The following is a 24,557-nucleotide window of genomic DNA, read 5'->3' as shown; positions in this document are numbered from 1 at the left end:
TCACCTCTACCTGAGGAAGGATAGGGCTGACAATTTGCTAGTCTCTAGCTCTTCTTGAATTGCTTTTGAAGGGTAGAAATGTGTGACAAAAGGCTTATATATGTGTGTGTTTATACACATATATTCCTTTCATTGTTGCTTGGATAAATAGAGCACATTTTAAATGAGAATGGTGTTAAAATGGCTATGAAGAATTAATTTCACATTAGAAATTCTGGCTCACATTCTGGGAATTTGGGTTATTGATGATAAATATAGATTATTCGTATTAATTGTCGGGTAAGTTGCTTCTTAAGAGTTGCAATATCACAAATGATCAAAAAGCTGATGTTTCAACCTGTGCTTATGTAAATTAATCACAGGTGTGGAATCTTGAGGCTTACGAAGAAAAGACTCCTAACAGTCAAATTCAGGCATGTTTTATGTTATACAATTAATCTATAAAAAATGAATCCTGATGCAAAGCTATGTGTTCTAATTAATAGTAACCCAAATCAAGAGGCTAAAATTCCATTAGTGGACTGAATGCTGAGTGACACTTGAGGAGAGTAAAGTATAGAAAATGTCTCTGTTTTGTGGTTACTCATATAAAAGGTCTTGCATTAAAGAGTCCAGAGATTTATGTATCATAGACAAGGTCGTCTTGATAATAGCATGTAATTCTGGGAGCAGACACATCCCCATCTTCCCACCCCATATCACCCCTACTCCAAAGCATCACTGGAATCCCAAAGAGGATTCCAGGTAGGCTGGCCTCAGTCCTGACTCTTGACTTGCCATCATCCTTTCTTGTTTTTGTCTTTCCTGTTATTTTCTTCTGATACCTCACGTGTCCTTTGGTAGAGGCTGTTTCATTTTAATTATTTAATTTCATTTTAATTATCTGCCATTTACTAATGTTAGTCTGAAGTTGGTGGTGATTTGCAGTTTCTCGGTAGTAGTTCTCATCTGATTGGGGGGTGGTGTCTGCCTGTTTTATAGATGGGACACAGGCAGAGAGTAATGTGCTTAAGATACCAGTGCCTGGGAAGTAACATGCCTAGGTTCATTCCTCAAGCTGTGCGATTCCAGAGCTTTTGCTCTTTTCACAAAAATTAACTGGGAGACAAGCTGTGTCCAGGTGGTGAAGCTAGGTCCAGGAGTACAGCCCAGCGTGTACTCGAGGTCTAAGTTGTACAAAAAAGGCTATAAGACCTTTCAAACTGATTTCTAAAATAACAGTTTTATTGAGTTAGTTCATATACCAAAAACATTCACCCTTTTATAATGTACTATTCAGTGGTTTTTAGTGTAGCCACAGAACTGTTCAACTGACACCACTATCTAATGTTAGAACATTTTCACCACCCTGACAGAGAAACTATTAGCTTTTAAGACTAATTTTAAAGCTAACATTATTGGAGTAGAAGCCAAGGATTGGGCTCTCCTGATCATCCTGTGAACTGAGTGAGGGTAGAAACCAGTTCCTGGCCCAACCCTGCAGTGGGCACAGAGTAGACACCAGTGTTGACTCTCACAGAATCCTCCGGAACACTGAATTCTCAACTTTTGAAATTTTAACCCAGTCCCAATTTTGGTAAACTAAAAAATCTCACTTTACTCTGCCCACTTGTTTTATGAAAACAATAGGATTTAAAATTGTTTTCTAAGCACCTATTTATGTTTTTTGATTTTTCTAGGGTAGATCTGCCACCCTCATTACTTTGATTGGAGAGTCATTGGCATCTCAAGACTTCTGGGTTATTTTCATTGCAGGTTTGCTTGAACACATGAAATGATTCAGTGCAGTCATGAGTTCAAATGACTCACACATTAAGCGATTTCATGTGTAAAAGTGATCCCAGCCAGCAAATGCTAATAACAGCCATTTATTATTCCTTGGATCTTTCTACTCTTTTCTTTAACATTTGTCTTTGGCCATTGCCTCCTTTCTGTTACCTTTTTCATGCTTATTAAAGTAAATTGAATAACATTATATAGCAACGTGTGTTATTTGTCTTTTCTTCCCAGTGTGATATAAACAGGCTGGGGCTGAGAAAATGGGTAGTGGGGTGGGGAAAAACCTTTAAGAAGGTAAAGGCCAGGTGTGGTGTCTCATTCCTGTAATCCTAGTGCTTTGGGAGGCTAAGGTGGGAGAATTGTTTGAGAGCAGGAATTCAAGGCTACCGTGAGTTATGTTTCTACCACTCCACTCCAACTTGAGCAACAGAGTGAGACCCTGTTTCTAAGACAAAAAATGTAGCAAATGTAATATTGTCATGGTGAGAGGAAGAACACTTCTTTTTCCTGCTTTAGCTCCCTCAGTCACCTTGACTGACAACATCTGGAAGCAGGCCAGCCAGTGAGAGCTTAGCCAAGGGAATTGTATGGGGGCATGAGTCCAAGTGACCATCTTGGGAATAATTCTCTGGGAAAAAATTACTTTTTTTTTTTTTTTTTTGGTGAAATAAAGCATCTCCCTTCTTACATTTTATTGATAACAATTTAGTTTCCAGTAATATTACATTGTTAGCATGGTATATAAGTATTGTTCTCAAGTTTTGTTTTCTCTCTGTGTGTGTATATAAAATTTAGAAAAAAGATTATGTCCTAAAATGTTAGAGTAGGGAATACTTTGTTTTCAAATGTAAGTCACGAGGAAGCTGTGGTTGCGTATATACACTTAGTTTACACATTGTCTTTTTGTGTGAAATCAGAAACATTGGTAGTTCTCTGTGTCTATAACTTAGGGTTTGGGGAAGTTTGTTTTGTTTTTTACTTTGAGTTAAAAGCCATGACAACACTGAAAATGGGTTCCAGTAGGTCTACCTCCTTTTTTTCCATTAGCATAGTTATTTCTTTTTCATTTTTTAAATTGTTCATATTTCTCTTGGATGGTATCTTTTCTGCTTTGAATCCATTATCAGGGTACACCATTTATTATCAACATTTATTAAGGGCCTTTTATTTAATTTTATTTTGAGACGGAATTTGCTTGTCACCTAGGCTGGAGTGCAATGGCATGATCTCGGCTCACTGCAACCTCCGCCTCCTGGGTTCAAGCAATTCTCCTGCCTCAGCCTCCCAAATAGCTGGGATTACAGGAGCCTGCTACCACATCTGCCTAATTTTTGTATTTTTAGTACAGATGGGGTTTCACCATGTTGGCCAGGCTGGTCTCGAACTCCTGACTTCAGGTGATCCACCTGCCTTGGCCTCCCAGAATGTTGGGATTACACGCGTGAGCCACTGTGCCCAGCCTCCTGGCCTCTTATTTATATGACTATCCTTGATGTTTCAGAGGTGAAAAATACTACTTATCTTTGAGGAGTCCACAGACTCACCAGGGAAATAGTAAAATTTAAAAATTGAAATGCACTTTTAAGGGCCACAATAGTTAAGTTTGGGAACAGCAGATGAGGGGGCATGTGTTAATATTTCAGACAGGATGTAGACATGGGGGCTTTGGGAGGCGATGCTGGGGCTGATCCTGAAGCATACGAGTTTGCCAGATGAAAAAACATTTCAGGCAGACAAGTGCAAAGGCAGAAGGTGAACAAGGTCATGGTGTTCCCAGTGAGTTGTAAGATACAATTAGGGTGAGGGTACCTGTGAGATGATAACTCGATGATGTTGGAGATGTCTGGGGCCAGATCATGTCAGGAAATCTACACCAACTAGGAGAGCCATTGATGGCTTTAAGCAGAGGAGAGGCACTAGTGAGCATTACTCAATGAACGATTTACTACACTGATGGAAGGGATGTGGAGGAGACCATGAAGGAGTCAGTTGGGGCACTGCTGGTGGGAGAGGTCCTGGGCTGGGATGTAGGCAGCGATGGGGTTTGTAAGGTGAACTTGGTTTCTGGCTTTGTCTACAAGATTCTTCAGTGGTTCCATTGCAGAAGATAGGACATAAAGAAAGATTAGTAGATTTGGGATGGTGGGTGACATGGACAGGATGCTTTTAGTCTTGGGAACCTGGATGTATTATTTTGCTCCCTTGAGAGACTGTTCTTGGTAGACCCACTGTTACTCTACTTCTGTTTGTACATTTTCTTACTCAGTTATCCTTCAATTGGAGAGCAAATGATTGGTGAGCAAATTAAATTAAAAGCAAACCTCAGTCAGACACAGTGGCTCACACCTGTAATCCCAGCACTTTGGGAGGCCGAGGCGGGTGGATCACTTGAGGTCAGGAGTTCGAGACCAGCCTGGCCAACATGGTGAAACCCTATCTCTACTAAAAATACAAAAATTATCTGGGCATGGTGGCAGGTGCCTGTAATCCCAGCTACTCAGGAGGCTGAGGCACAAAAATCGCTTGAGCCCAGGAGGCAGAGGTTGGAGTGAGCCAAGATTGCGCCACTGCACTCTAGCCTGGGCGACAGAGTGAGACTCTGTCTCAAAAAACAAACAAACAAAAAAACTAACCTCTGAATTAAGAATGAAACTGCTAAATTAAATAAAAAGTGTTATGTTATTTTTACATTTTTTCTTTAATTAGTGGGTTGGGTGCCATCTCAGTACAGAGGTAGATTGGAAAGCTGTCTTTTTTTTTGGAAACAGAGTTTTGCTATCGCTCTGTTGCCCAGGCTGGAGCGCAGTGACATGATCTCAGCAGCCTCTGCCTCCCAGGCTCAAGCAAGCTTCCTGCCTCAGCTTCCTGAGTAGCTGGGACTACAGGGACCCACTGCTATGCCCACCTAATTTTTTTTTTTTTTTTGAGACGGAGTCTTGCTCTGTTGCCCAGGCTGGAGTGCAGTGGTGTGATCTTGGCTCACTGCAAGCTCTGCCTCCCAAGTTCAATCGATTCTCCCGCCTCAGTTTCCTGAGTAGCTGGGATTACAGGCATCCGCCATCATGCCTGGCTACTTTTTGTATTTTTGTAGAGATGGGGTTTCACCATGTTGGCCAGGCTGGTCTTGAACTCCTGACCTCAGGTGATCCGCCTGCCTGGGCCTCCCAAAATGCTGGGAATACAGGCGAGAGCCCCTGCGCCCGGCCTTTTGTATTTTTTTGTAGAGACGAGGTTTTGCCATGTTGCCCAGAAAATTCCTGGGCTCAAGCAGTCTGCCTACCTCGGCTTCTCAAAGTGCTGGGATTACAGGCGTGAGCCACTACGCCTGGCCCAAAAAAAGCACCTTTAATTAAAGAATACCCCTTGCTGTTAGCATAATTCTTGAGGAATCCTGGTAACAATCATGAAAGAAATATCTAAGCAGAATCTTTGAGTGGGAAGGAAACTTAATGACTTGGGCCACTGCTCTCACTTTATAGTTAGGATAAAAGGATAACAGAGAAGGGTGAGTGAGAAGGGTTAGTGACTTCTGAGTGTCACACAGCAGTGGTGTGGGGGCATGTCTAGCTCATCAGTTCAGTGTTATCTCCATCGACCTGGATGACTCCCTGCTCAATCCCACAGAGACGATAGAGCTGAGTTGAAAGACACTAGTGCTCAAGACCACCAAGTCAGCGGTAGACCCAGAGTTGCCTAAATTCTTGACTTTAATCTTATTTTAAATTAACTCACTGTTCATAGGCCAACAAGTATTTGTTGACTAGTTAGTATGGAAGGGATACTACCCTAATTATTATACAATCAAAGATAAATAAGAGGCTATTTTCCTCTTCAAGAAGTGTGCAGGTTGATTTTTCAGATTAACTCATTACAGGACTGGCAAACACTTATAAAATTCATGGCTTGTCTGACATAATTATGGGTATGTAGTATATACACATACAAAACCAATGAGAAAATGAGGCCACATAAAACATTGTTCATTCTTCTTTTCTTTTTTTCCCTAACTTCATTGGATTTTGTTTTCTTTTGTTTTTTTGCTTGTTACCTTGTTCTCTCTGCACAGTGGGCAAGCAGTATCTAGACTAGCTTTAGAAATGCCTGTATGCTGGTGGGCAAACAATAAATAGAACCAAATAATAAAAAATAATATTGATTGTCTTTTTTTCAGTTTATTCTTGTTCAATCATAATTAGGAAGCGTGATCTGGTGAAAATTTTTCTTAGGTTGGTAATGACATAAATACTTGCAGGATGGTATTTGGTACTTTTTGCTACTGCTTTGAATTTAAGCCTAGGGTAGAAATTTAGCCATTTAGTGATAGAGAAGTTTCTTTTTCTTTACCAAGTTTATGAGCTTGAAATTATTTATGCTTTTTGTTTTCTTTCTTTCTTTCTTTCTCTTCCTTCCTTCTGTCCTTTCTTTTCCTTCCTTCCTTCCTTTCTTTTCCTTCTTTCTTCCTTTCCTTTCCTTCTGTCTCTTTTTCTTTCTTTTTCTTTTCTTTCTTTCTTTCTTTTTTTTTTTTTTTGACAGGGTCTTACTCTGTCGCCCAGGCTGGAATGCAGTGGTGTGACCATAGCCCACTGCAGCCTCCACCTCCCAGGCTCAAGCAATCCTTCCGCCCTCACCTTCATGAATAGCTGGGACTACAGGTATGTGCCACCCATGCTTGGCTAATTTTTTGGAGATGAAGTCTCACAGTATTGCCCAGGCTGGTCTCCAATTCTTGGGCTTAAGCAATCCTCCTGCCTTGGCCTCCCAAAGTGCTGGGATTACAGGCATGAGCCACTGTGCTCCGCCTGTTTTTTCTATAATTTTAAACTTCATTCATGCCACAAATATGTAAGTAGTCTGGCATGATGCTAGATCAGGCACTGGAGATATAGCAGCACATTGAATACACAGAGTTCCTACTTTCAAGAGGCTCCTCGTTGAAGTTTTGCTAAATATCTGTCTAGTGAAGGTAAATAGTACAGCCTAGAAGAAACAAAATGCCAGACACTCCATTAGAAAACCAGAAAATCTGGTCCTGGCCTGGTGGGTGGCAGTATTGCGAACTCTTGTAAAAGTGCCTGAGATCATGAGCTGATGAAAGCCTGTATAGTCTTATGTGTGAGTGTAATCGCCAAGGATTACCACATTCCTGCCAGACAACAGTTACAACACGGATGTCTCATGGTAATGAGGAGAGCTGGAGCGCTGTTGCAATGGGGTGTACACACATGAAAGCTGAGCCAAACAGACAGAAAGGCGATCTAATTACCAGAGAAGTCTGATACTGTTTAGGGAGTCATGTGTTGGGGGAATGGAAGAAGTGGCCATTTCCTCCTTTCTTCTCTTCCACTTGTTCTCAATCCCTCTTCACTCAAGATGCTCTGATTCTTCGCTGAGAACCATTTGGAGATGTACGTATAGCTGGAATAAAGCTACTTGGGGTTAGCCCAGGACAGCAGACTTGTTTCATGGAAGACATTTTTTCTATGGATGGAGTAGTGGGGAGGAAGAGGGATGGTTTCAGGATGAAACTGTTTACATCAGATCATTAGGCATTAGTTAGATTCTCATAAGGAGTGTGCAACCTAGATTCCCCACATGTGCAGTTCACAATAGGGTTCGCTCCACTGAGAATCTAATGCTGCCACTGATCTGATCTAATAGGAGGCAGAGCTCAGGCCTAATGCTCACTTGCCAGCCACTTACCTCCTGCTGTGCAGCTGGGTTCCTAACAGGCCATGGACCAGTACCCGTCCACATCCTGGGGGCTGGGGACCCCTGGCCTGATGAATTGTCATGAAACTCATTTCTCACTCAGGAATTGATTTGACTCCATGGAACCACCACAGACCTATTAACTGGGTGAAGGCTGATGGGACTTGAAAAAAATGAAGGACAATTAGAAAAATAGGGGGAAAGTGTGATGGATCCATTGGATGTCTATATTGAGCTACTAGCTGCTCTAAAAGGCTTACAGAAAGGCCTCCTGTGTAATTGGTAACATCAGTTAACCAGAAAGGCTGTGTTTATTTCCTTCCTAAACTGGTTAATCAAAGATTTCAGTGGGCCTTGCATAGGGAAAGAAATCAGGATAGAAAAGGGAGAGAGCAGGAATAAAGAAGAGAGAGAGAAAGGAGTGGCTGGGTGTGGTAATCTCTCACTCCTGTAATCTCAGCACTTTGAGAGACTGAGGTGGGCAGATCACTTGAGGTCAGGAGTTTGAGACCAGCCTGGCCAACACGGCAAAACCCCATCTCCACCAAAAATTAGCCAGGCATGGTGGCATACGCCTGTAATCCCAGATACTCAGGAGGCTGAGGCAGGAGAGTCACTTGAACCTGGGAGGTAGAGATTGCAGTGAGTGGAGATTGTGCCACTGTACTCCAGCCTGGTTGAGAGAGTGAGACTCCGTCTCAAAAAAAAAAAAAAAAAAAAGGAGTGAGTGACATGGGTTACTTATGAGTGAGGAGTGCATGTGTGTCTGTCTTTTGTGGAATCTGATCTTCTCTGAAGTCACACCTCATATCTGGTGAGAAGTTGACTTAAGGGGGTATTCTATTTTAGTCTGTAGCCTTCCTGTTTGGTGTCTGGATTTTTTCTAAGTCACCACCAGTGGAAGAATGAGTATTGGGCTATTAGTCTTTCATGTTCTCTCTTTTCAGGTTTCCTATGGAGCCCTTTGTAATATTTATTTCAAAGTTGCTTATTATTATTACTTTTTTGACAGGATCTTGCTCTGTTGCCCAGGCTGGAGTGCAGTGGCGTGAACATGGCTCACTGTAGCCTCGAGCTCCTGGGCTGAAGCAGTCCCCCCATCTCAGCCTCCTGAGTAGCTGGGGCTACAGGTGTGCACCACCATGCCGGGCTAATTTTTAAATTTTTTGTAGAGATGGGGTCTCGCCATATTCCCCAGGCTGGTCTCCAACTCCTGGGCTCAAGCAATCGTCCTATCTTGGCCTTCCAATGTGCGGGGATTACAGGCATAAGCCACCGTGCCTGGCCCTAAATTGCTATTTTGATGAGTCAAAATGGTCAAATCTCAGCAATTGCATAGGATTCAACCTAATAATTCAACCCTGGTAATCATCACTTCTCTTCTTATAGCTGCTCCTTAAATATTGAGTTTATAACATTAGCTACCATTTATTAGCATCCACTGAGTGCCATGTACTTCACACGTGGCAGCTCTGCAAGGGAGTCATGACGCCTGTTTTGCCGGAAAAGATTATGTGAGCCAGGGCTGGGATCCATTTCAGAACCCTTTGGTTCAAGCATGGAACCTTCTTTATGCTACTGTAGCCCACTCACTGCCTTTGTTGCCTCAAGTTTTCTCCTTGATTCCCTTACTTTATATTTCTGGCAGGAGTAAATGAATCTTTGGCTGGACAGATGAAAGGGATTTTGATGGACCACCAAACCACTTCATTTGAGGGTTTCGAGGTTACGGAGTGTAGGCAGATTATCTTTAGAAGTGTAGTCTGGTACTTAATGACACTCTGTGATTAAGTAAACCACAGCGGGCCCCTTTTGTCTTACCCAAATTGTACTTTAAATTCTGGAGGAGAAAGGTGCTCTAATATTTCGACCAAAACATTAGGAAAACCCATCTTCACTGTATTTCCACTTTGGCCTGGTCGTCTTTCTAGGCTGTAAGGCAGACTGAATCTTTTCCTTAAAACATCTTGGAGATTTTGTTTTTCCTCATGCTCTGCCCTCATTCCCCAGCTTTTTTTTCTTCATTATCTAGAAGTCGAACATATTTGATTCCTACTCTGTCTCTAGATATACACCTGGAGGGAACAGTGTTTCTGTTGCAGAATTCCTTCTCAGGATTTCTTGGGAAATATATATGTTTTTCCAGATCCCTAGAAAAATCACTTATGAGGTAAATGGGAAAAAGTGTTATGATCCTCCTGTGAGAATTGTATGAGTCAACACAATGACAGTAGAAAGAATTCACTGATGTCAAGTTGAAAGCAAGAACAGGAAAAGCTGACTTGCAGAGTTGAAGGATAAGATCCACCTTTTCTGGAGCCAGTGCAGGATAGGAGCATGTGGGAGAGAATGGGTCATGATTTCTTCTCACTGTTGCCATGTTAAAAATGTGTCTTTGTGGCCCAATCTGCTATTACCATCGATGTGTCATCCTTGCAAATAAAATAAGTTTATATGCATAGCATGCTGTATACATATCCTACGCTTGGTATTGCAAGAAATAAGTTTTAGAAGTAAACTGAGTCTTTAAATTGGCGACTTCAACATACGAGTCTGTGTAGTACTGTTAATTTGCTTGTAGATCTGAATGTAGGTTATTGCAGTGGTCAACAAAGTCTCTTTCTAAAGGGCCAGATAGTAAATATTTTAGGTTTTGCAAGCCATACGGACTCTGTTACAACTATCAGTTCTACCATTTCAGCGTGAAAGCAGTCATAGACTATGCTTAAAATGAACAAGTGTGCCTGTTCCAATAAAACTTTTATTTAAAATCCAGACTGTGGGCTGGATTTTGCCCGCTACTGGCATAACATCCAATAATGTTCACTAGCATTTTCCAGGATCTTAGTATTTGCTATAGGCTACAATTCTTTGTAAATACTACTAAGTGTGATAGTTCCCATTTAACAATGTTTTTGGATATCCAAATAATGAGTAAAGAATGCAAGTATTTTAAGAACAATATATTCTGGAGAAATTCCTGGAAATTCCCATTTCTCATGGTCATTCACATTTTCTTATGTATAATTTGGGAATAGTATAACCTCTCAATTTCATTGTTAGGATTAGGTCAGACAATGCAAATAATGTAGTTAACACAGTTATAGAACTAAGAGCTCACTAAATGATAGCTCACTAAATGATAGCTCACTAAATGATAATTAGTAACTAGATGGGGAGTATTTACCCCATTTCATGGAAAAGGAAACTGAAACTCAGAGGTTAAATGATTTACGGAGGTCACATTTAATAGGTTGGAAAACTGAGTTTGGCTGCTTCCTAAGTCCATGTTCTTGCTACCATATCCTGCTTTCTGAAGTAGTTCTGGTTAATGGCAATTCCACAGCAAGATACACCTTGGTTTATTTGGTTTATGGGCTGGGTGAACAGACAGGGAGAGTATGGAATGGTTCTTGAAAGGGTAAGGATTTGCAATGTTTAGAAGCCACAGTTTCTAGAAGCCAAGGATATGGTTGTAACTAAAGAGCTGAGAAAACTTGTCTTGATTTTTTTTTTTTCCCTGTTGCTTAGCTGCTGTGTGGACTGCCAAGAGCTTGTTTGATTTTAAGTGCTTTTTATGCTTGCCTGTTACTCAGGTCCCATCATATTGCAACAACTTTTAAGAAACTATGCATGTTCTTTTAAACTGGATTGAAGAAAACTGTACTGTAATGTTAAATGCCCAAAATTAGAGTTAGAAAATTTGATTGGATTTTCCTTCTCCTTCTTCATAGTCATCCTCCAACCCCCTGCACAGGAATGTGCCTTTGAACCTTTAGAGTCAGACTTTTACACAGCTTGATTAGCTGCCAAGAATTGAAACTCCATCACCAAATAAGTTGGCTAAATTTTTGGAAAAAAAACTCAGCTCAATGAATGGTTTTTGAAAATTTGCTAGAGTTTACTATGTAGATATTTATTTCATGGCACTGATTTTTTTTTTTTTTTTTTTTTTAAAGACAGATTCTCCCTCTGTTCCCCAGGCTGGAGTGCAGTAGCGCTGATCTTGGCTCACTGCAGCCTCCACCTTCCGGGTTCAAGCGAGTCTCGTGCCTCAGACTCGCGAGTAGCTGGGATTACAGGTGCCTGCCACCACGCCAGGCTAATTTTGTATTTTTGGTAGAGACAGGGTTTCACCATGTCGGTCAGGCTGGTCTTGAACTCCGGACCTCAGGTGGTCCACCCGCCTCGGCCTCCCAAAGTGCTGGGATTACAGGCATGAGCCACCGCACCTGAACAATAGCACTGATTTTAATTAGTGTGTATATCTTTTTGGGGAGTTGGTTTTTATATTTTCAGTCCCTCTTGGGATTTTGAACACAACAGTTTTTAGCTACCTTTCAGGTGTGCTGAGCTTGTCTATTGATATGAAGGGTATTTGTGGGGAGATGGGTGCCAAGTAGAACATTTGAAGAGTTAAGTATCCAGTTCAACACGTTATTTCCCATTTTACCAACCTTGTCTTTCTTATAGTACCCCACAGTTTTGATTTCAGTCCATGGTTTATTTGAGAGTCCAATGAATTTTAAAACAAATGTTGAATTCTATTTAACTTGGAGATTTAATTTTTATCTAGTTAACTCTTGAGTACCAAGTATATGCTAAGTATCATGAAAGAGGGCTAAACACTGAAGAATAATATGTGATCTTTATCTAGTTTTGAATTGGTTTCAAGAAACCCAGTACATGGCAGAGAATTAAGTGCTAGATTGTTCGTCATATAGAATATAAATACCAGGGGAATTAGAAAGATCTGGGAAATACAAGAATCTTTAGAGAAGACTGGACAGAGGCAGGAGAACCCAAACAGTCTTGAAGGATGAGAAGGAGTTCCATGCAGTGAAGATGATGGGGCTGGGATGTTGGATGGCTAATTAGAAGCACCTTTATAATGAGAAAAAAAAAGAGAGAGTCTCTGATTTTTAAAAAGGAATCAGAAAAATATGTACCGGTGTTTATTTTCTGGCTTATCTAAACCTCTTCCTACCAATACAGTAACTCTCACTTAAAGACATGGTTGACCCTAGGCAGGACAGCTGAACACTGGCCTCCTCTTAAAATGCAGTTAGTCTTTGGCAGAGAGGAAAGCAGCTTTAGTGTGAATCTGCCAGATTTCCCTGGCCCCAGCATCTTGGAAAATACCAGTATTTCAACAGTTTGTTCTGGAACTCAAGAGTTTGCGGGTGCTGCTCAGCTGATGAGTTTGTTTTTAAGGATGCCCACTTTAGAAATGCATTTTTGCTCTTTCACTTTGCTAAGTGATTGCTGAAAAAGACAAATTTCTGGTTGACCTCCCTATGGAAGATAGTTTTACATGTCTTATTCTTACTGTGCTTATTACGTGTCTAGATTTTCTTTTCAAATAGATTGTGAGCCTCAATTTAAGCTGAAGTGAGGAACGGTTTGATAGTATCTGTAAAACATTTCCCTCGAATTCCAAGGTGGATGGGAAGATTTTTCCCCATAATTATTGCGGAATCCTGCATTTGGGGCTTGTTTTCTGCTTAGATTTATTTACGTGAAGGTTTTCTTGGCAAAGTGTTCCTTGGGGTTAAAAAAAAAGGTGCTGTTTTCTGAAGGCAGTAAGTTCTTCAGTGTTTTGTGTTACTTAACTATTTGAATGGGAAAGTTTGGTTCTAATAAAAATTTCCTCTTCCTTTGGCAAATGTTGATGTTTTTCAAGTCTTCCTAAAGGAAAAGGGGGCCTGGGTGGGTTTTTGTTTTTTATTAGTTATCTAGAGCTCCCCTCCTTTTCCCTTCCGCTTTGTACTCCTTCCCCACCATTGTTTTATGAGCCTTTGAACCAGATCTGTCTATGCCAGAGATTGTTGCTTGAAAATAGACCAAAATCAGATATATTTGAGTGGATATACAAGAAATTGGTTACTCTGGTATACTGGATGCCTCTAGGAGAGGCCAGGGATCTTGGAACGGGAGAAAGACTTTTCATTCTATAGTTTGTACTGCTCAAACTTTTTTTTTTTTTTTTTTTTTGAGACAGAGTTTCACTCTTGTTGTCCAGGCTGGAGTGCAATGGCGTGATCTCGGCTCACCATAACCTCCGCCTCTCAGGTTCAAGCGATTCTCCTGCCTCAGCCTCCCGACTAGCCGGGATTACAGGAATATGCCACCATGCCCGGCTAATTTTGTATTTTTAGTATAGACGGGGTTTCACTATATTGGCCAGACTGGTCTTGAACTCCTGACCTCGTGATCCGCCTCCCTCAAATGCACACAGTAGTACATGCAGGGTCAAAATTTTTGTTTGATTTTGTGTGTGGCAAGGGAAAGAGAGGAAAGGGCTAGGGTACATACTGTATAGGCTTTAAAAGAACTTGATTTTGAAATGTGCTGACTGCAGATCTTACTGGTTTTTGTGTTTAGAAAAATATTTAAAGACCAGTATAGATCCATAACCTCCACACTCTTCCTATCAGTGTTTTCAAACTTTTCTGTACTTGCTGCACTTGTAGATCAGCTTTGTTTTGTGGTCCTAATTGAAAGGCGTGCCAAATGTGCACTTCCTTTAGCCACCACATTCACAACTGCAGGATTTTCTTCTGCTTAGCTGGTTTTCTTTCTTCTTTCCCTCTGCAGCCTGGAGCATTCGTAAGCGTCACACTGCCAGAGTGAGAGCTGCTGGAGAACTCATAATCCCAGGATCGCCTCTTCTACTCCCCGAGTACCCCAGTGACCAGAGTGAGAGAAGCTCTGAATGAGGGCACGCGGCTTGAAGGACTGTGGGCAGATGTGACCAGGAGCCTGCATTAAGGTAGCTGAGTAAGCTTTACCCAGGAGCTCTCAGAACGGCGTTGCCAGAACCAGCAGTGCATCCACTTCAACAAATCACTTCTTTTAATACTCTTTGGCAGAGATCAAATCTACAGGGTAAATTCTTTGCCACAAATGATTATTTTGTTTTTTTATATGAATCCAATATAAGAAAGTTAGGACCAGCCTAATCGTTTTTAGTTCTGGCGTTGCCTTCATAGTAGGCTTTGTTGGGTGGATCTGCAGAGCTATTCTTTAAATTTGGCCAAGTTTTTCAAACAAATACTGCCAGTGTTTCCCTGCCTGTAAAATGCCCCTGCCATCCTTTTCACCTTACAGGGCCACTACATTAAGTTTTTCTTTTCTTTTGTTTTTTTTTTGAGACAGAGTCTTGTTCTGTCACCTAGGTTGGAGTGCAGTGGCGTGATCTTGGTTCACTGCAACTTCCGCCTCCCAGGGTCACGCAATTCTCCTGCCTCAGCCTCTCGAGTAGCTGGGACTACAGGTGCGTGCCGCCACAGCCGGCTAATTTTTTTTGTATTAGTAGAGATGGGGTTTCACCATATTGGCCAGGCTGGTCTCGAACTCCTGACCTCGTGATCCACCTGCCTTGGCCTCCCAACATGATGGGATTACAGGCGTGAGCCACTGTGCCCGGCCCTAATTTTTTCTTTTAAAATAGACCTTATTTCTTTTAGAGCAGTTTTAGGTTCACAGCAAAATTGAGCAGAAAATAGAAAGAGTTCTCATCTATCTCCCCAACACCTCCCCTGTCAATATCCCACACCAGAGTAGTACATTTACTACAATCAATGAACCTACTTCGACATATCATTATCACCCAAAGGCAATAGTTTACATTAGGCTCAATCTTGGTGTTGTACATTCTGTGGATTTGGACAAATGAGTAATGACATGCATCTACCATTATAATATTATAGAGAGTAGTGTCAGTGCCCTAAAGATCTCCGTGCTCTACCTATTCATTTCCCTTCCCCACTAGCCCTTGGCAATCACTGGGCTTTTTGCTGTGTCCATACATTTACCTTTTCCAGAACTACATTTTAATAATACATTTCCCGTGGAGTGCTTTGAAAGCATAAAGAAGCCTTGAGCCAGGCATGGTGGCTCATGCCTCTAATCCCAGTGTTTTGGGAGGCCAAAGTAGGAGGATTGGTTATGCCCAGGAGTTTCAGACCAGCCTGGAAAACATAGTGAGACCCTGTCTCTACAAAAAAGAAAAAAAAAATTAGCCAGGTGTGTTGGCAGGTTTGTGTATTCCCAGCTACTTGAGAGGCTGAGGCACATGGATTACTTGAACCTGGGAAGTTGAGGCTTCAGTGAGCCGTGATTGCACCACTGCCGCCCAGACTGGGCAACAGAACAAGACCTTGTATCAAAAAAAAAAAAAAAAAAAAAGTCTCACTATCCAGGATGAAATGCTGTTAAGAGTATGATAAGTTATGGGGGTAATATGAATACCTACTTGGAATAGAGTCAGTAAGATGTTTTGTGAGGGGAAGCCTGAAGTGCAAAATGTTGATGTGTGTGTCTTTCTGAATTTAACATTTGAGTTGCTCAGATATGGTTTGAACCATGTATGTGGAGGCAGAAGCAAGGAATTGAGGATTAAATTCTGCCAGGGTTGGTCTGTGCAGCCTCCTTAGATTTAACACTTTTGAGGAAAGTCTCTGATATGGCTGTTAGGTGCGTTCTTTTTAAAGGAAAGTCCAATGTATTATTATAAAACAGCCTTATTATTATTATTATTACTATTTTGAGGCAGGGTCTCACTCTGTTGCCTAGGCTGGCGAACAGTGATGCAATCATGGCACGCTGCAGCCTCAAACTCCTGGGCTCAAGGGAATCCTCCTGCCTCAGCCTCCCAAGTAGCTAGGACTATAGATGTACACAACCACGCCTGGCTATTTTTTTTTGTCGTTTGTTTTTTTTTAGAGACAGAGCCTCACTATGTTGCCCAGGCTGGTGTTGAACTGCTGGCCTCAAGTAATCCTTCTGCCTTAGCCCCCCATAGCTTTATATTTTATGTAAAAGTTAATTTTGATTATTTCATTTCAGATAATACAAAACGGTATAAAGTATAGCCATATACAAAGATAAAAGTTCTTCCCTTCTCTCTTTCACCTTTGGCTAAAATCTTGGAATACAAACTTTCCCATTTACAAACCTTTTCTTATACAGATATTTTTATATACAAACAAATATGCATATTAATTATGTTAAAAATTGGTGGAACATGACCATACATTCTATTTTACAACTTGCTTTTTGGCTTGACTTGGTATATTGTGGATATTTTTCCTTTTAAGCAGAATTTAATCTCAGGGTGAGTAATCCCTGCCTAGTGTCCCTTAAATGGCTGTAATGTAATAATCACCAGTCCTCAAGTGAGAGGTTAGTTCATAATTTAAAGGGGGTAGGCGGGAGACCTTTCACATTAGGGACAAAACCAAGGCCATGACTGTTGACATTGGACTTTTGGTCACTAAGGATGTATGTTTTTATTTTCCAAGGCAGACGATGCACAGCTTGGGGCTGCTGCCGAGTTGTCAGTTTTGTGAAATTTTTATTTTTGGAGGCTGTTAATATATTAGCATAGTTGTTAGTTCTGGCTACCATCCTTTGAGCATTTTGAGACACTTTTATGCCCATTTAAGGTGGTGTGAGGTTGAATTAGTTTTAAGAGGAAGTAATGAATAACAGAAATGGAATTAGGAGACAGACTTTATTTTGTGTATATATTTATTTGAGGGAGAAGGAGATGATGGCTGTAGTTAATTGCTACCCCTGTGATTCTTAATTATGAAACAGGGTTAAAATTGTTCAGCTCAGTAGTTTCCTAATGTGGTTAACAGTGAGAGTCACCAGAGAAGTTTTCCGGTTATCTGGTGTTGGCAATGAATATTTGTATTTTTCTTATTTTATAAAGTATTTATTTTTAGAAAGGTAATATAATTAATGGATATAAGATTAAAAAGGCACAAAAGAGTGTAGAGTGAAAACTAAGTCTCCCTTCTCTGTCTCCCAGGTACCCAGTGGCCCTTCTAGAAACAGCCACTGTATTACCATTTTCTTGTGTATTCTTTCAGCGATTTCAGAGTATATATAATATACATGCATATAACCTATAGATATTACAATTTTTCTTTTACACACATGGTAACAGTATCCACGGTTTTATGCCTTTTCTTATTGAAATAATATTTCTTGGAAGTTCTTCCGTAGTAGCGCTGCATTCTTTTTATTTATTTATTTTTTTGAGACGGAGTCTTGCTCTGTCACCCAGGCTGGAGTGCAGTGGCGCCATCTCGGCTCACTGCAAGCTCCGCCTCCCGGGTTCACGACATTCTGCTGCCTCAGCCTCCCGAGTAGCTGGGACTACCTACAGGCGCCCGCCACCATGCCCGGCTAATTTTTTGTATTTTCAGTAGAGACGGGGTTTCACCGTGTTAGCCAGGATGGTCACGATCTCCTAACCTCAGGTGGTCCACCTGCCTCGGCCTCCCAAAGTGCTGGGATTACAGGTGAGACCCACCGCATCTGGTGCATTCATTTTTAGTAGATACCTGGTATTCCATTGTAGAGATGTGCTGTCATTTACTTAACAATATTGATGGGTATATAGATCATTTCCAGTTTTTATTATCGTGAACAAAGCTATAGGGAATAACTTTGAATATACATCATTTCAAACGTGTGAGTGTATCTATAGGATCCATTTCTAGTAGAATTGCTGGGTCAAAGGTTACACACATTATAATTTTGGTAGAAATTTATTGCCAAGTTGCTCTGTTTATAGACCTTGACAAATTTTAGATTTAACAACAATGGGTGAGAACACTGTTTTCTCATGCCCTTGCCTGTCAAGTATGACTCCCAAGTGATTATTTTATTTATTTGTCAAAGCAATAGGTAAAAAATGGCAGTTTAATGTGCTTTAATTTGCATTTTTCTTAGTTTGATTGAGATTGAGCATCTTTTCATAAGTTTAAAAGCCACTTTTATTTCTAGTTATCTTCTTTCTATGCTTGCGTTCGTTGTCTATTTTGCTGTTTGGTTATGATTTTTATTATCAAAATATGACATCAAAATTATCAGTCCCCCCTTTTTATCCTTGTGATATGTGCTATTTATATTTTTCTCAGTTGGCCATTTGTATAGAAATAATTATTACTTTGTTGTGCAGATTATTACAAATTTTATATAGTTAAAATTGCCAATTTATTCAAGCAACAATTATTTATTGAATGCCTCTTGTGTATGAGAACTTGTTCTAGGCACCAGGCTATACAGTAATGTAAAAAACAGACCCCAATTCTTGCTCCACAGCGGAAGTTACATTCTTACTTACATTGGAGGAAATGGTCAACATCATAGTACGTAGTTAAAAGACCTTTCATTTTTAAATTTAAAAACTTACTATCTCCTGGTTCATTCTGATGTCGTGGGGTTTTTTTAGATTTAAGTCTTTGATCCATCTGAAATGTTAGGTATAAATTCAAATGAATTTTTCTCTAGATGCTCTCTTAATTAGGGTTAGGTTGAATTGCTGTAACCAAGGGACTGAAATATGCTATGGTTGAAAGAACACAAAAGTTTATTTTTTCTTCACCTAACAGTCCCCGTGTAAGCAAAACCTCCCATATCCACTGATCATTCAGAGGCTTGAGTTCCTTCTGTCCTGTGGCTCCAGTAATTGTTGCTGTGATTATCTGCATGAGCATATCTGAGTTGCTGCTGTATCTGGGTCCTCTCCATGGGAAGGGCAAAGGAGAAAGTCCAGGGCTAGTGATCAGAAACTGCAGACATCACTACAGATGAAAACTATAGTGATGAGAACTTCGTTCTGTGGGTACATCTAGCCGCAGTGGAGACTGAAAAGTGAAGTCTGTGTTGGCTGCCTTGTACCCAAGAAGAAGGAAAGAAGGGATTTTAGTGGAAATTTAGCTGTCTCTGCCATATTGGCTAGTCATTCCAATTTTACTGAACAGTCCCAACTTTTCTCCTTTGGTTTCTTTTATAGTATAAATTCCCATATAGATTTTGGTCTATTTCTGGGATAACCGTTTAGTTTCATTAATCTGTCTGCCTATTCATGCAGCAGACTCGCATTGTTTTAACTTTTGAGGCTTAGTTTTTTTCTTTTTCTTTTTCATAGGGATAAGTCGCCCCATTTTAAGTCCATTTCACAGAATTTTAGTACTTGGGGATGTGTGTGTGTGTGTGTGTGTGTGTGTGTGTGTGTGTGTGTTTTAAAAATAGGAATTTTAAAAGAATCATACCCAGTTACCACCTTCTCCCCGCATGAAGAAAACCTATTATTTTGGGGATTTTGTTAAATGTATAGACTTCATTAGTGAAGGTTCACTCTTTATGATGTTAATTTTTCTTATTTGACAATAGTGTTCCACAGTTCCTTTGAGAAACACTGATATGAACCCTAGACTTTCTATATCCTTTGACCCATGACACTTATTGAAGTACATGGGAGGAAGGACCACTTTATATGATGTGTTAATTTTATTTTAATACATGATTTCTGATTATGACCAGGAAACATACTTATTTTGCTATTCTATTAAAAATAAACTTGGAACTTTTAAAAACAATTTCTTCAGTTTGAAGATAAGGAAGAGTTGATATTTCAGAAGTTTATTCCATAAACTTATTTGTAATGTACAAACCTGGGCTAATTGTTTGCGTATATATGATGCACAGTGCTTGTTACTTGCTTAGTGTATGTGTATATGTGTATATATTTGTAACAACATGTATTCAGCTTTTGTCCTTTCCTTTTTACCTTTTTAAATGTAAAATAAAACGCAAAAAGAAGCATACATAGTTTAGTTAATTACAAGGTGAATTTTTTTTGTGATCACCATGCAGGCCAAGAAATAGTATATTATGTAGTATATACACTATAGTAATTGCCTCCTTGCCTTTTTTTAAATGGGTCCATCAACCAGGTGTTCAGACCTACTGATTGGTCTCGTATTATCTCTTTATGTTTTGTAAGTCTCTTAAACCTGAGTTTTCCCCCTCCAGCCTTTTCTTTCCCTTACAGTTTCTCTGTTGAAGAACCTGGCCATTTGACCTCCAGCTTCTTTCTTGCTAGATTTTGGTGATTGCATCCACATGGTTCAATTCAACTTGTTTTTCTTTTAGTGGCATATGTTATATTAACACCACAATCTGGGCACCAGGGATGCTCACTGCTACTGAGTGGGTCCTTATTTCTAGGCCCGTTTAGTGGACAGAACCAGGAATTAAATATTTATAAAATACTTCATGAGTTCATTCTGATACTTGTGATTCAAATTCAGTTTATAAGGTTTTAACTTAACCTTTTCTGTATAACATCTTTATCTCCTTTATTTGACACAAAATTCTAGTCCCAAACACAACAGGGGATGATAGAATACTTCACAGATACTCATTTGCTTTCTTCCACATTATACACACAGTATTCTCAGTAGTGCCACAATGCTAACACTATACCGCTAGTTATGAAAACTGAAAACAATTTCTTTTTTGTATTCTATTTCCATTCTCCTTCTTTTTATTGTTGTTGTTGTTGGAGGGTGTTTTAGTTGTTGAAAATTGGGCAGATTTAACACTGATTAGCTCTTAGATGATATTTGAAGGATGAATAATTTTAACTTTGTTGGGTGAGATGTTGGGTTTTAGTTATGTTTAGAAAAAGTCCTTATCTGTCAAAGAATTTGTGGGTGAAATGATATGACATCTGTGATTCTCATTAAAATACCTCAGGAAGAAAATGGGAATGGAGGAAATAAGGCTGCTTATTTTTGAAACTGGGGGTAGAATGTTGCTTATTTTTGAAACTAGAAGCTTTTAAAAGAAGGCATATTACGCTTTCTGTTTCTATGTAACTTGAACTATCTGTAATAAAAAATTTAAATATTAATTTTGTAAACAGTGAAAAGAAAAGAACATATGGGGAGGAGGGTAATAAGGAAAGAATAGACAGGGAGTGGGAAAATGACTAAAGAATGGGTGATTTCATTCTCAACCTGGTGGTCCAGCCTGGTGGCCTACAGTGGTTCCTGAGTCTAAGAAAACGAGTAACATCTTGAGTGAAAAGAAAAGGCTGAGCTGTGGGGCCTAAACCAAGATTTAAGGCATGAGTGACAGAAGAGGAAGCTTCTATGCAAGGAAACTGAGAAGGATCGAAGCATGAAAAGTAAAGCTACCTGAGAGCGCAGCCCACAAATCCCAGCTAGGGAGGAAGCCAAGGGAAGAAGGTGGTTACAACACCACATCCTACATAATCAGTGAGTGAGGCCTCCTTGTCATTCTCAGCATCCCCCCATTTGCCGGGGGGTGGGGGATTCCTAGGCCTCGCCACAGATCAAAATCTCTAGCGGGTGAGGCTTGGGAATCCATATTTTGAGGAAGCTCCCTTGTGAACCTGAAGGATAAGGTAAGACTAAAACGACGTAGAACCTTAACAAGGGGTATTTCACTGGATTGACTAGGGCAGAACACTGTGGACCGAAGACTGGATGGGGGACATGGAGGAAGCCTTTGTAGTTGCTGTTCTAGAAAGTGTTCGGTGAAAGGATGAAGAGGGTGGATATTGGAGACCTTGGGGCTGAGGAGGTGGTGGTAGTTGAAATTGTTGCTTATGATGATGTAAGAGAGATTGCCTATAAATGGGAAGGATGTGGGTGGTTTTCAGTGCAGGATAACTGAGTAGTTTGGCTACACATGTGCTTAGGCACCCCACTGCCAGAGAGATTATTTTTTGGAAAGAGAGATTTTTGATGCTTCAGGGAAAGCTTGGAAATGTTCATCATGGATTAGATGTTTCTTTCACTTGTTAGCATTTTGAATTACATATTAAGGAAGGAGAGGCCTCAAAGCCTTCTCAGTGCCTTTCCTTCTCAAGTTCTTATTGGGCCTTTCTGGCCCATCCTTGAGAAAGAAGGAAGGAATGGGGCCTGGCATAGTGGATACAGGGACCCCTCCCTGCCACCTGTCCCCCATCATGTTCTTACAGTTTTCTCTTTCTCCATTTCCTTGCCTTATGTTAAATGGCAGTCTTGTATATGTAGAACCTCCTTAAGGGATTGCCTGGTACAGAGTGGTGTTTTTCAGTCATTATACTTTTGGACTATGGGAAGGATTCCCACGTTTCCACAATGATTTCATAATCACAGTGTTTGAAGGTTGTGGACAAGGACTGAGGTGAGAATACTATTCTCCTCTTTTCCACTGTCTTGGGGTCTTTGTTTTGTTTTATTTTTAGTTTTAATTTTACATATTTTTTAGAGATAGGGTCTCACTCTGTCACCTAGTCTGGAGTACAGTGGCGTGATCATAGCTCACTGTAACCTTGAACTCCTGGGCTCAAGGAATCCTGTCGCCCCAGCTTCCAGAGCAGCTGGGACTACAGGCCCACACCAACATGCTTGGCCAATTTTCTTTATTTTTTGTAGAGATGGGGTCTCACTGTGTTGCCCATGCTGGTCTTGAGCTCCTGGGCTCAAGTGATCCTCCTGCCTCAGCCTCCCAAAGTGCTGGGATTACAAGCATGAACCACTGTGCCTGACTGCATTTTATTTTTAGTAACAGATCAAATTCATAATTTTCTACTCTGTCGTCTTTCTACCTTTGTGTTCTTGGGTGCGTCACCTATTTTTAAGATTTCATTCTTTCTCCCTACTTCATAGAGTGCATTTATTTTTACTTCTAACATTGTTTTCTTATTTAGGTCAGTGAGTGTTTCTGGTCGGGTGGGTGGTTTTTTGGTTACATCCGTTCTCCAGTCTCTTTCCACCCAGTATCCATCCAGAACCTCTCCCTGCCTCCTCTCTCTGTCTCCTCCTTGTTTTCTGTTGTGGTTACTTGGATGCTAACCCATTCAACTTGTGCACTGACCCTGGTACATGGCTCGTTTTCTTTCTCATGATCATATTTATACTTTTGATGGATATATTTAAATGAACAGCTGTGTGTTTGTTGAGTCATACCACAATTATCTGATTCTGCTTTAGCTGCTTGACTGGCAAAAGCATATTTCAAGCTAAATTGTGAGAGAATTCCATTAATCACATTCTATTCGGGGGAGGGGAGAGGAGACAGACCACTAAGAGAATTCTTTTCCAAGATTAATGTTAATTAGTGATTCCATTATTTAGAGTAGGTTGATCTGGTTACTATTTAATGTGTCACTTGGAGAAACTTTACAAAGTTTGAATAACTGTAAAAATAACTATAAAAGGTTTAATGGTAACAGCCGTGTAGGCAAAATTCCTTGGAATAAATTGATGTGCAGATAAAGTTAGTTGCTGCTGCTGGTCTATTTAAATAGATAAGGGGTCTTTCAAGAGTTCCTTTTTGTAAAGACCAGGGTTCTTGCCTCACATTGCTGTAATTCATTGGCTAAGTATTTTGTTTGAAGCCTCCTGAAAAGATAACATCTAATTCAGAAATGTTACTACTTTCTTTTTTTTTTTTTTTTAAATGTATTACTGACTGTAACCTCTGATCAAGTCTTTGGCTTCCATCGGCTGGATCTATTTTTCTCCTGACACTTCCTTGGGGTTCTCTCCGAAGGTTATTAATAGGCATGGAAGCATGGCTTTCCAAATAGCGTCAATAAATGTTAGAAGCCTTCAGGGGAGATAATATGTCAATTTCTGACTTGTAGGAGATGTATATTCAGGAGACAGACGCTGTCTCAGAGGTCACTAGGGATGGCTCTGGGCCTATCAGCTGGTGTCTGCAACTAGAGATCCAAGCAATCCCTTCCAACTGGGATATTGTCCACCAGGGAGTTGTCTGGTACACCCAAGGTCTGCCAGCCATCTTTTTGTTTGGCTGCCTGTCTTGGATGACACCCATGAAAACTGGAATCCAAGTTACAAATGATATCTTTTAATTTATCTCAAATATCTGCTTGCTACTATATTAAACCGGGGACATACAAACCCACCCCTGCCCCCCATTTCCCTGCTAGGCTATATAAAACTTAAACTTCACCTTCCTGTCTCCACACCAAAGTGTAGCCAAGGCTAAGATGTTAAAATGAATATGTTTTAATTTATATTGTGCGCCTGGTAGGTGCCAAACATGAGCATGTAGCCATGAGCCAGAGTTCTTACTGTCATGTTGCTTACATTTTGGTGTGTGGAAGAGGGAGAAACACAATAAAAAATTTATTTATTTTATTTTAAACTAGTAAGTAAGTGACAAATCTCACCTAGTTGTTAAGTGCTATGAAGAAGATATGGTGGGATAATATAGTTTAT

General features: G+C 40.3%; 2 protein-coding genes across 6 annotated transcripts in view; both read left to right on the top strand.

Moving 5' to 3' along the window:
* LOC129031493 (uncharacterized) overlaps positions 1 to 14,225 on the top strand; it is a 57,961-nt gene extending 43,736 nt beyond the window's left edge. Inside the window, exons 2-3 of one of the 4 annotated variants that reach the window (XM_054478034.2) lie at positions 6,313 to 6,431; positions 14,086 to 14,211. In XM_054478034.2, coding sequence (XP_054334009.1) covers positions 6,313 to 6,431; positions 14,086 to 14,101 — 135 coding nt within the window. In that variant the 3' untranslated portion in view covers positions 14,102 to 14,211. Of the gene's footprint in view, positions 1 to 6,312; positions 6,432 to 14,085 lie in introns of those variants that run through there. The other 3 variants (XM_054478035.2, XM_063647493.1, XM_063647494.1) reach the window with 3 other exon arrangements.
* ACVR1 (activin A receptor type 1) overlaps positions 14,086 to 24,557 on the top strand; it is an 83,991-nt gene continuing 73,519 nt past the window's right edge. Inside the window, exon 1 of one of the 2 annotated variants that reach the window (XM_054478030.2) lies at positions 14,086 to 14,376. The gene's annotated coding sequence lies outside the window, so the exon portion shown is untranslated. Of the gene's footprint in view, positions 14,377 to 17,713; positions 17,805 to 24,557 lie in introns of those variants that run through there. The other variant, XM_054478031.2, reaches the window with a different exon arrangement.

Source organism: Pongo pygmaeus, chromosome 11 (genome assembly GCF_028885625.2).
Source record: "Pongo pygmaeus isolate AG05252 chromosome 11, NHGRI_mPonPyg2-v2.0_pri, whole genome shotgun sequence".
Lineage (NCBI taxonomy): Eukaryota > Metazoa > Chordata > Mammalia > Primates > Hominidae > Pongo > Pongo pygmaeus.
This window is presented reverse-complemented; position numbering and strand designations above follow the sequence as displayed.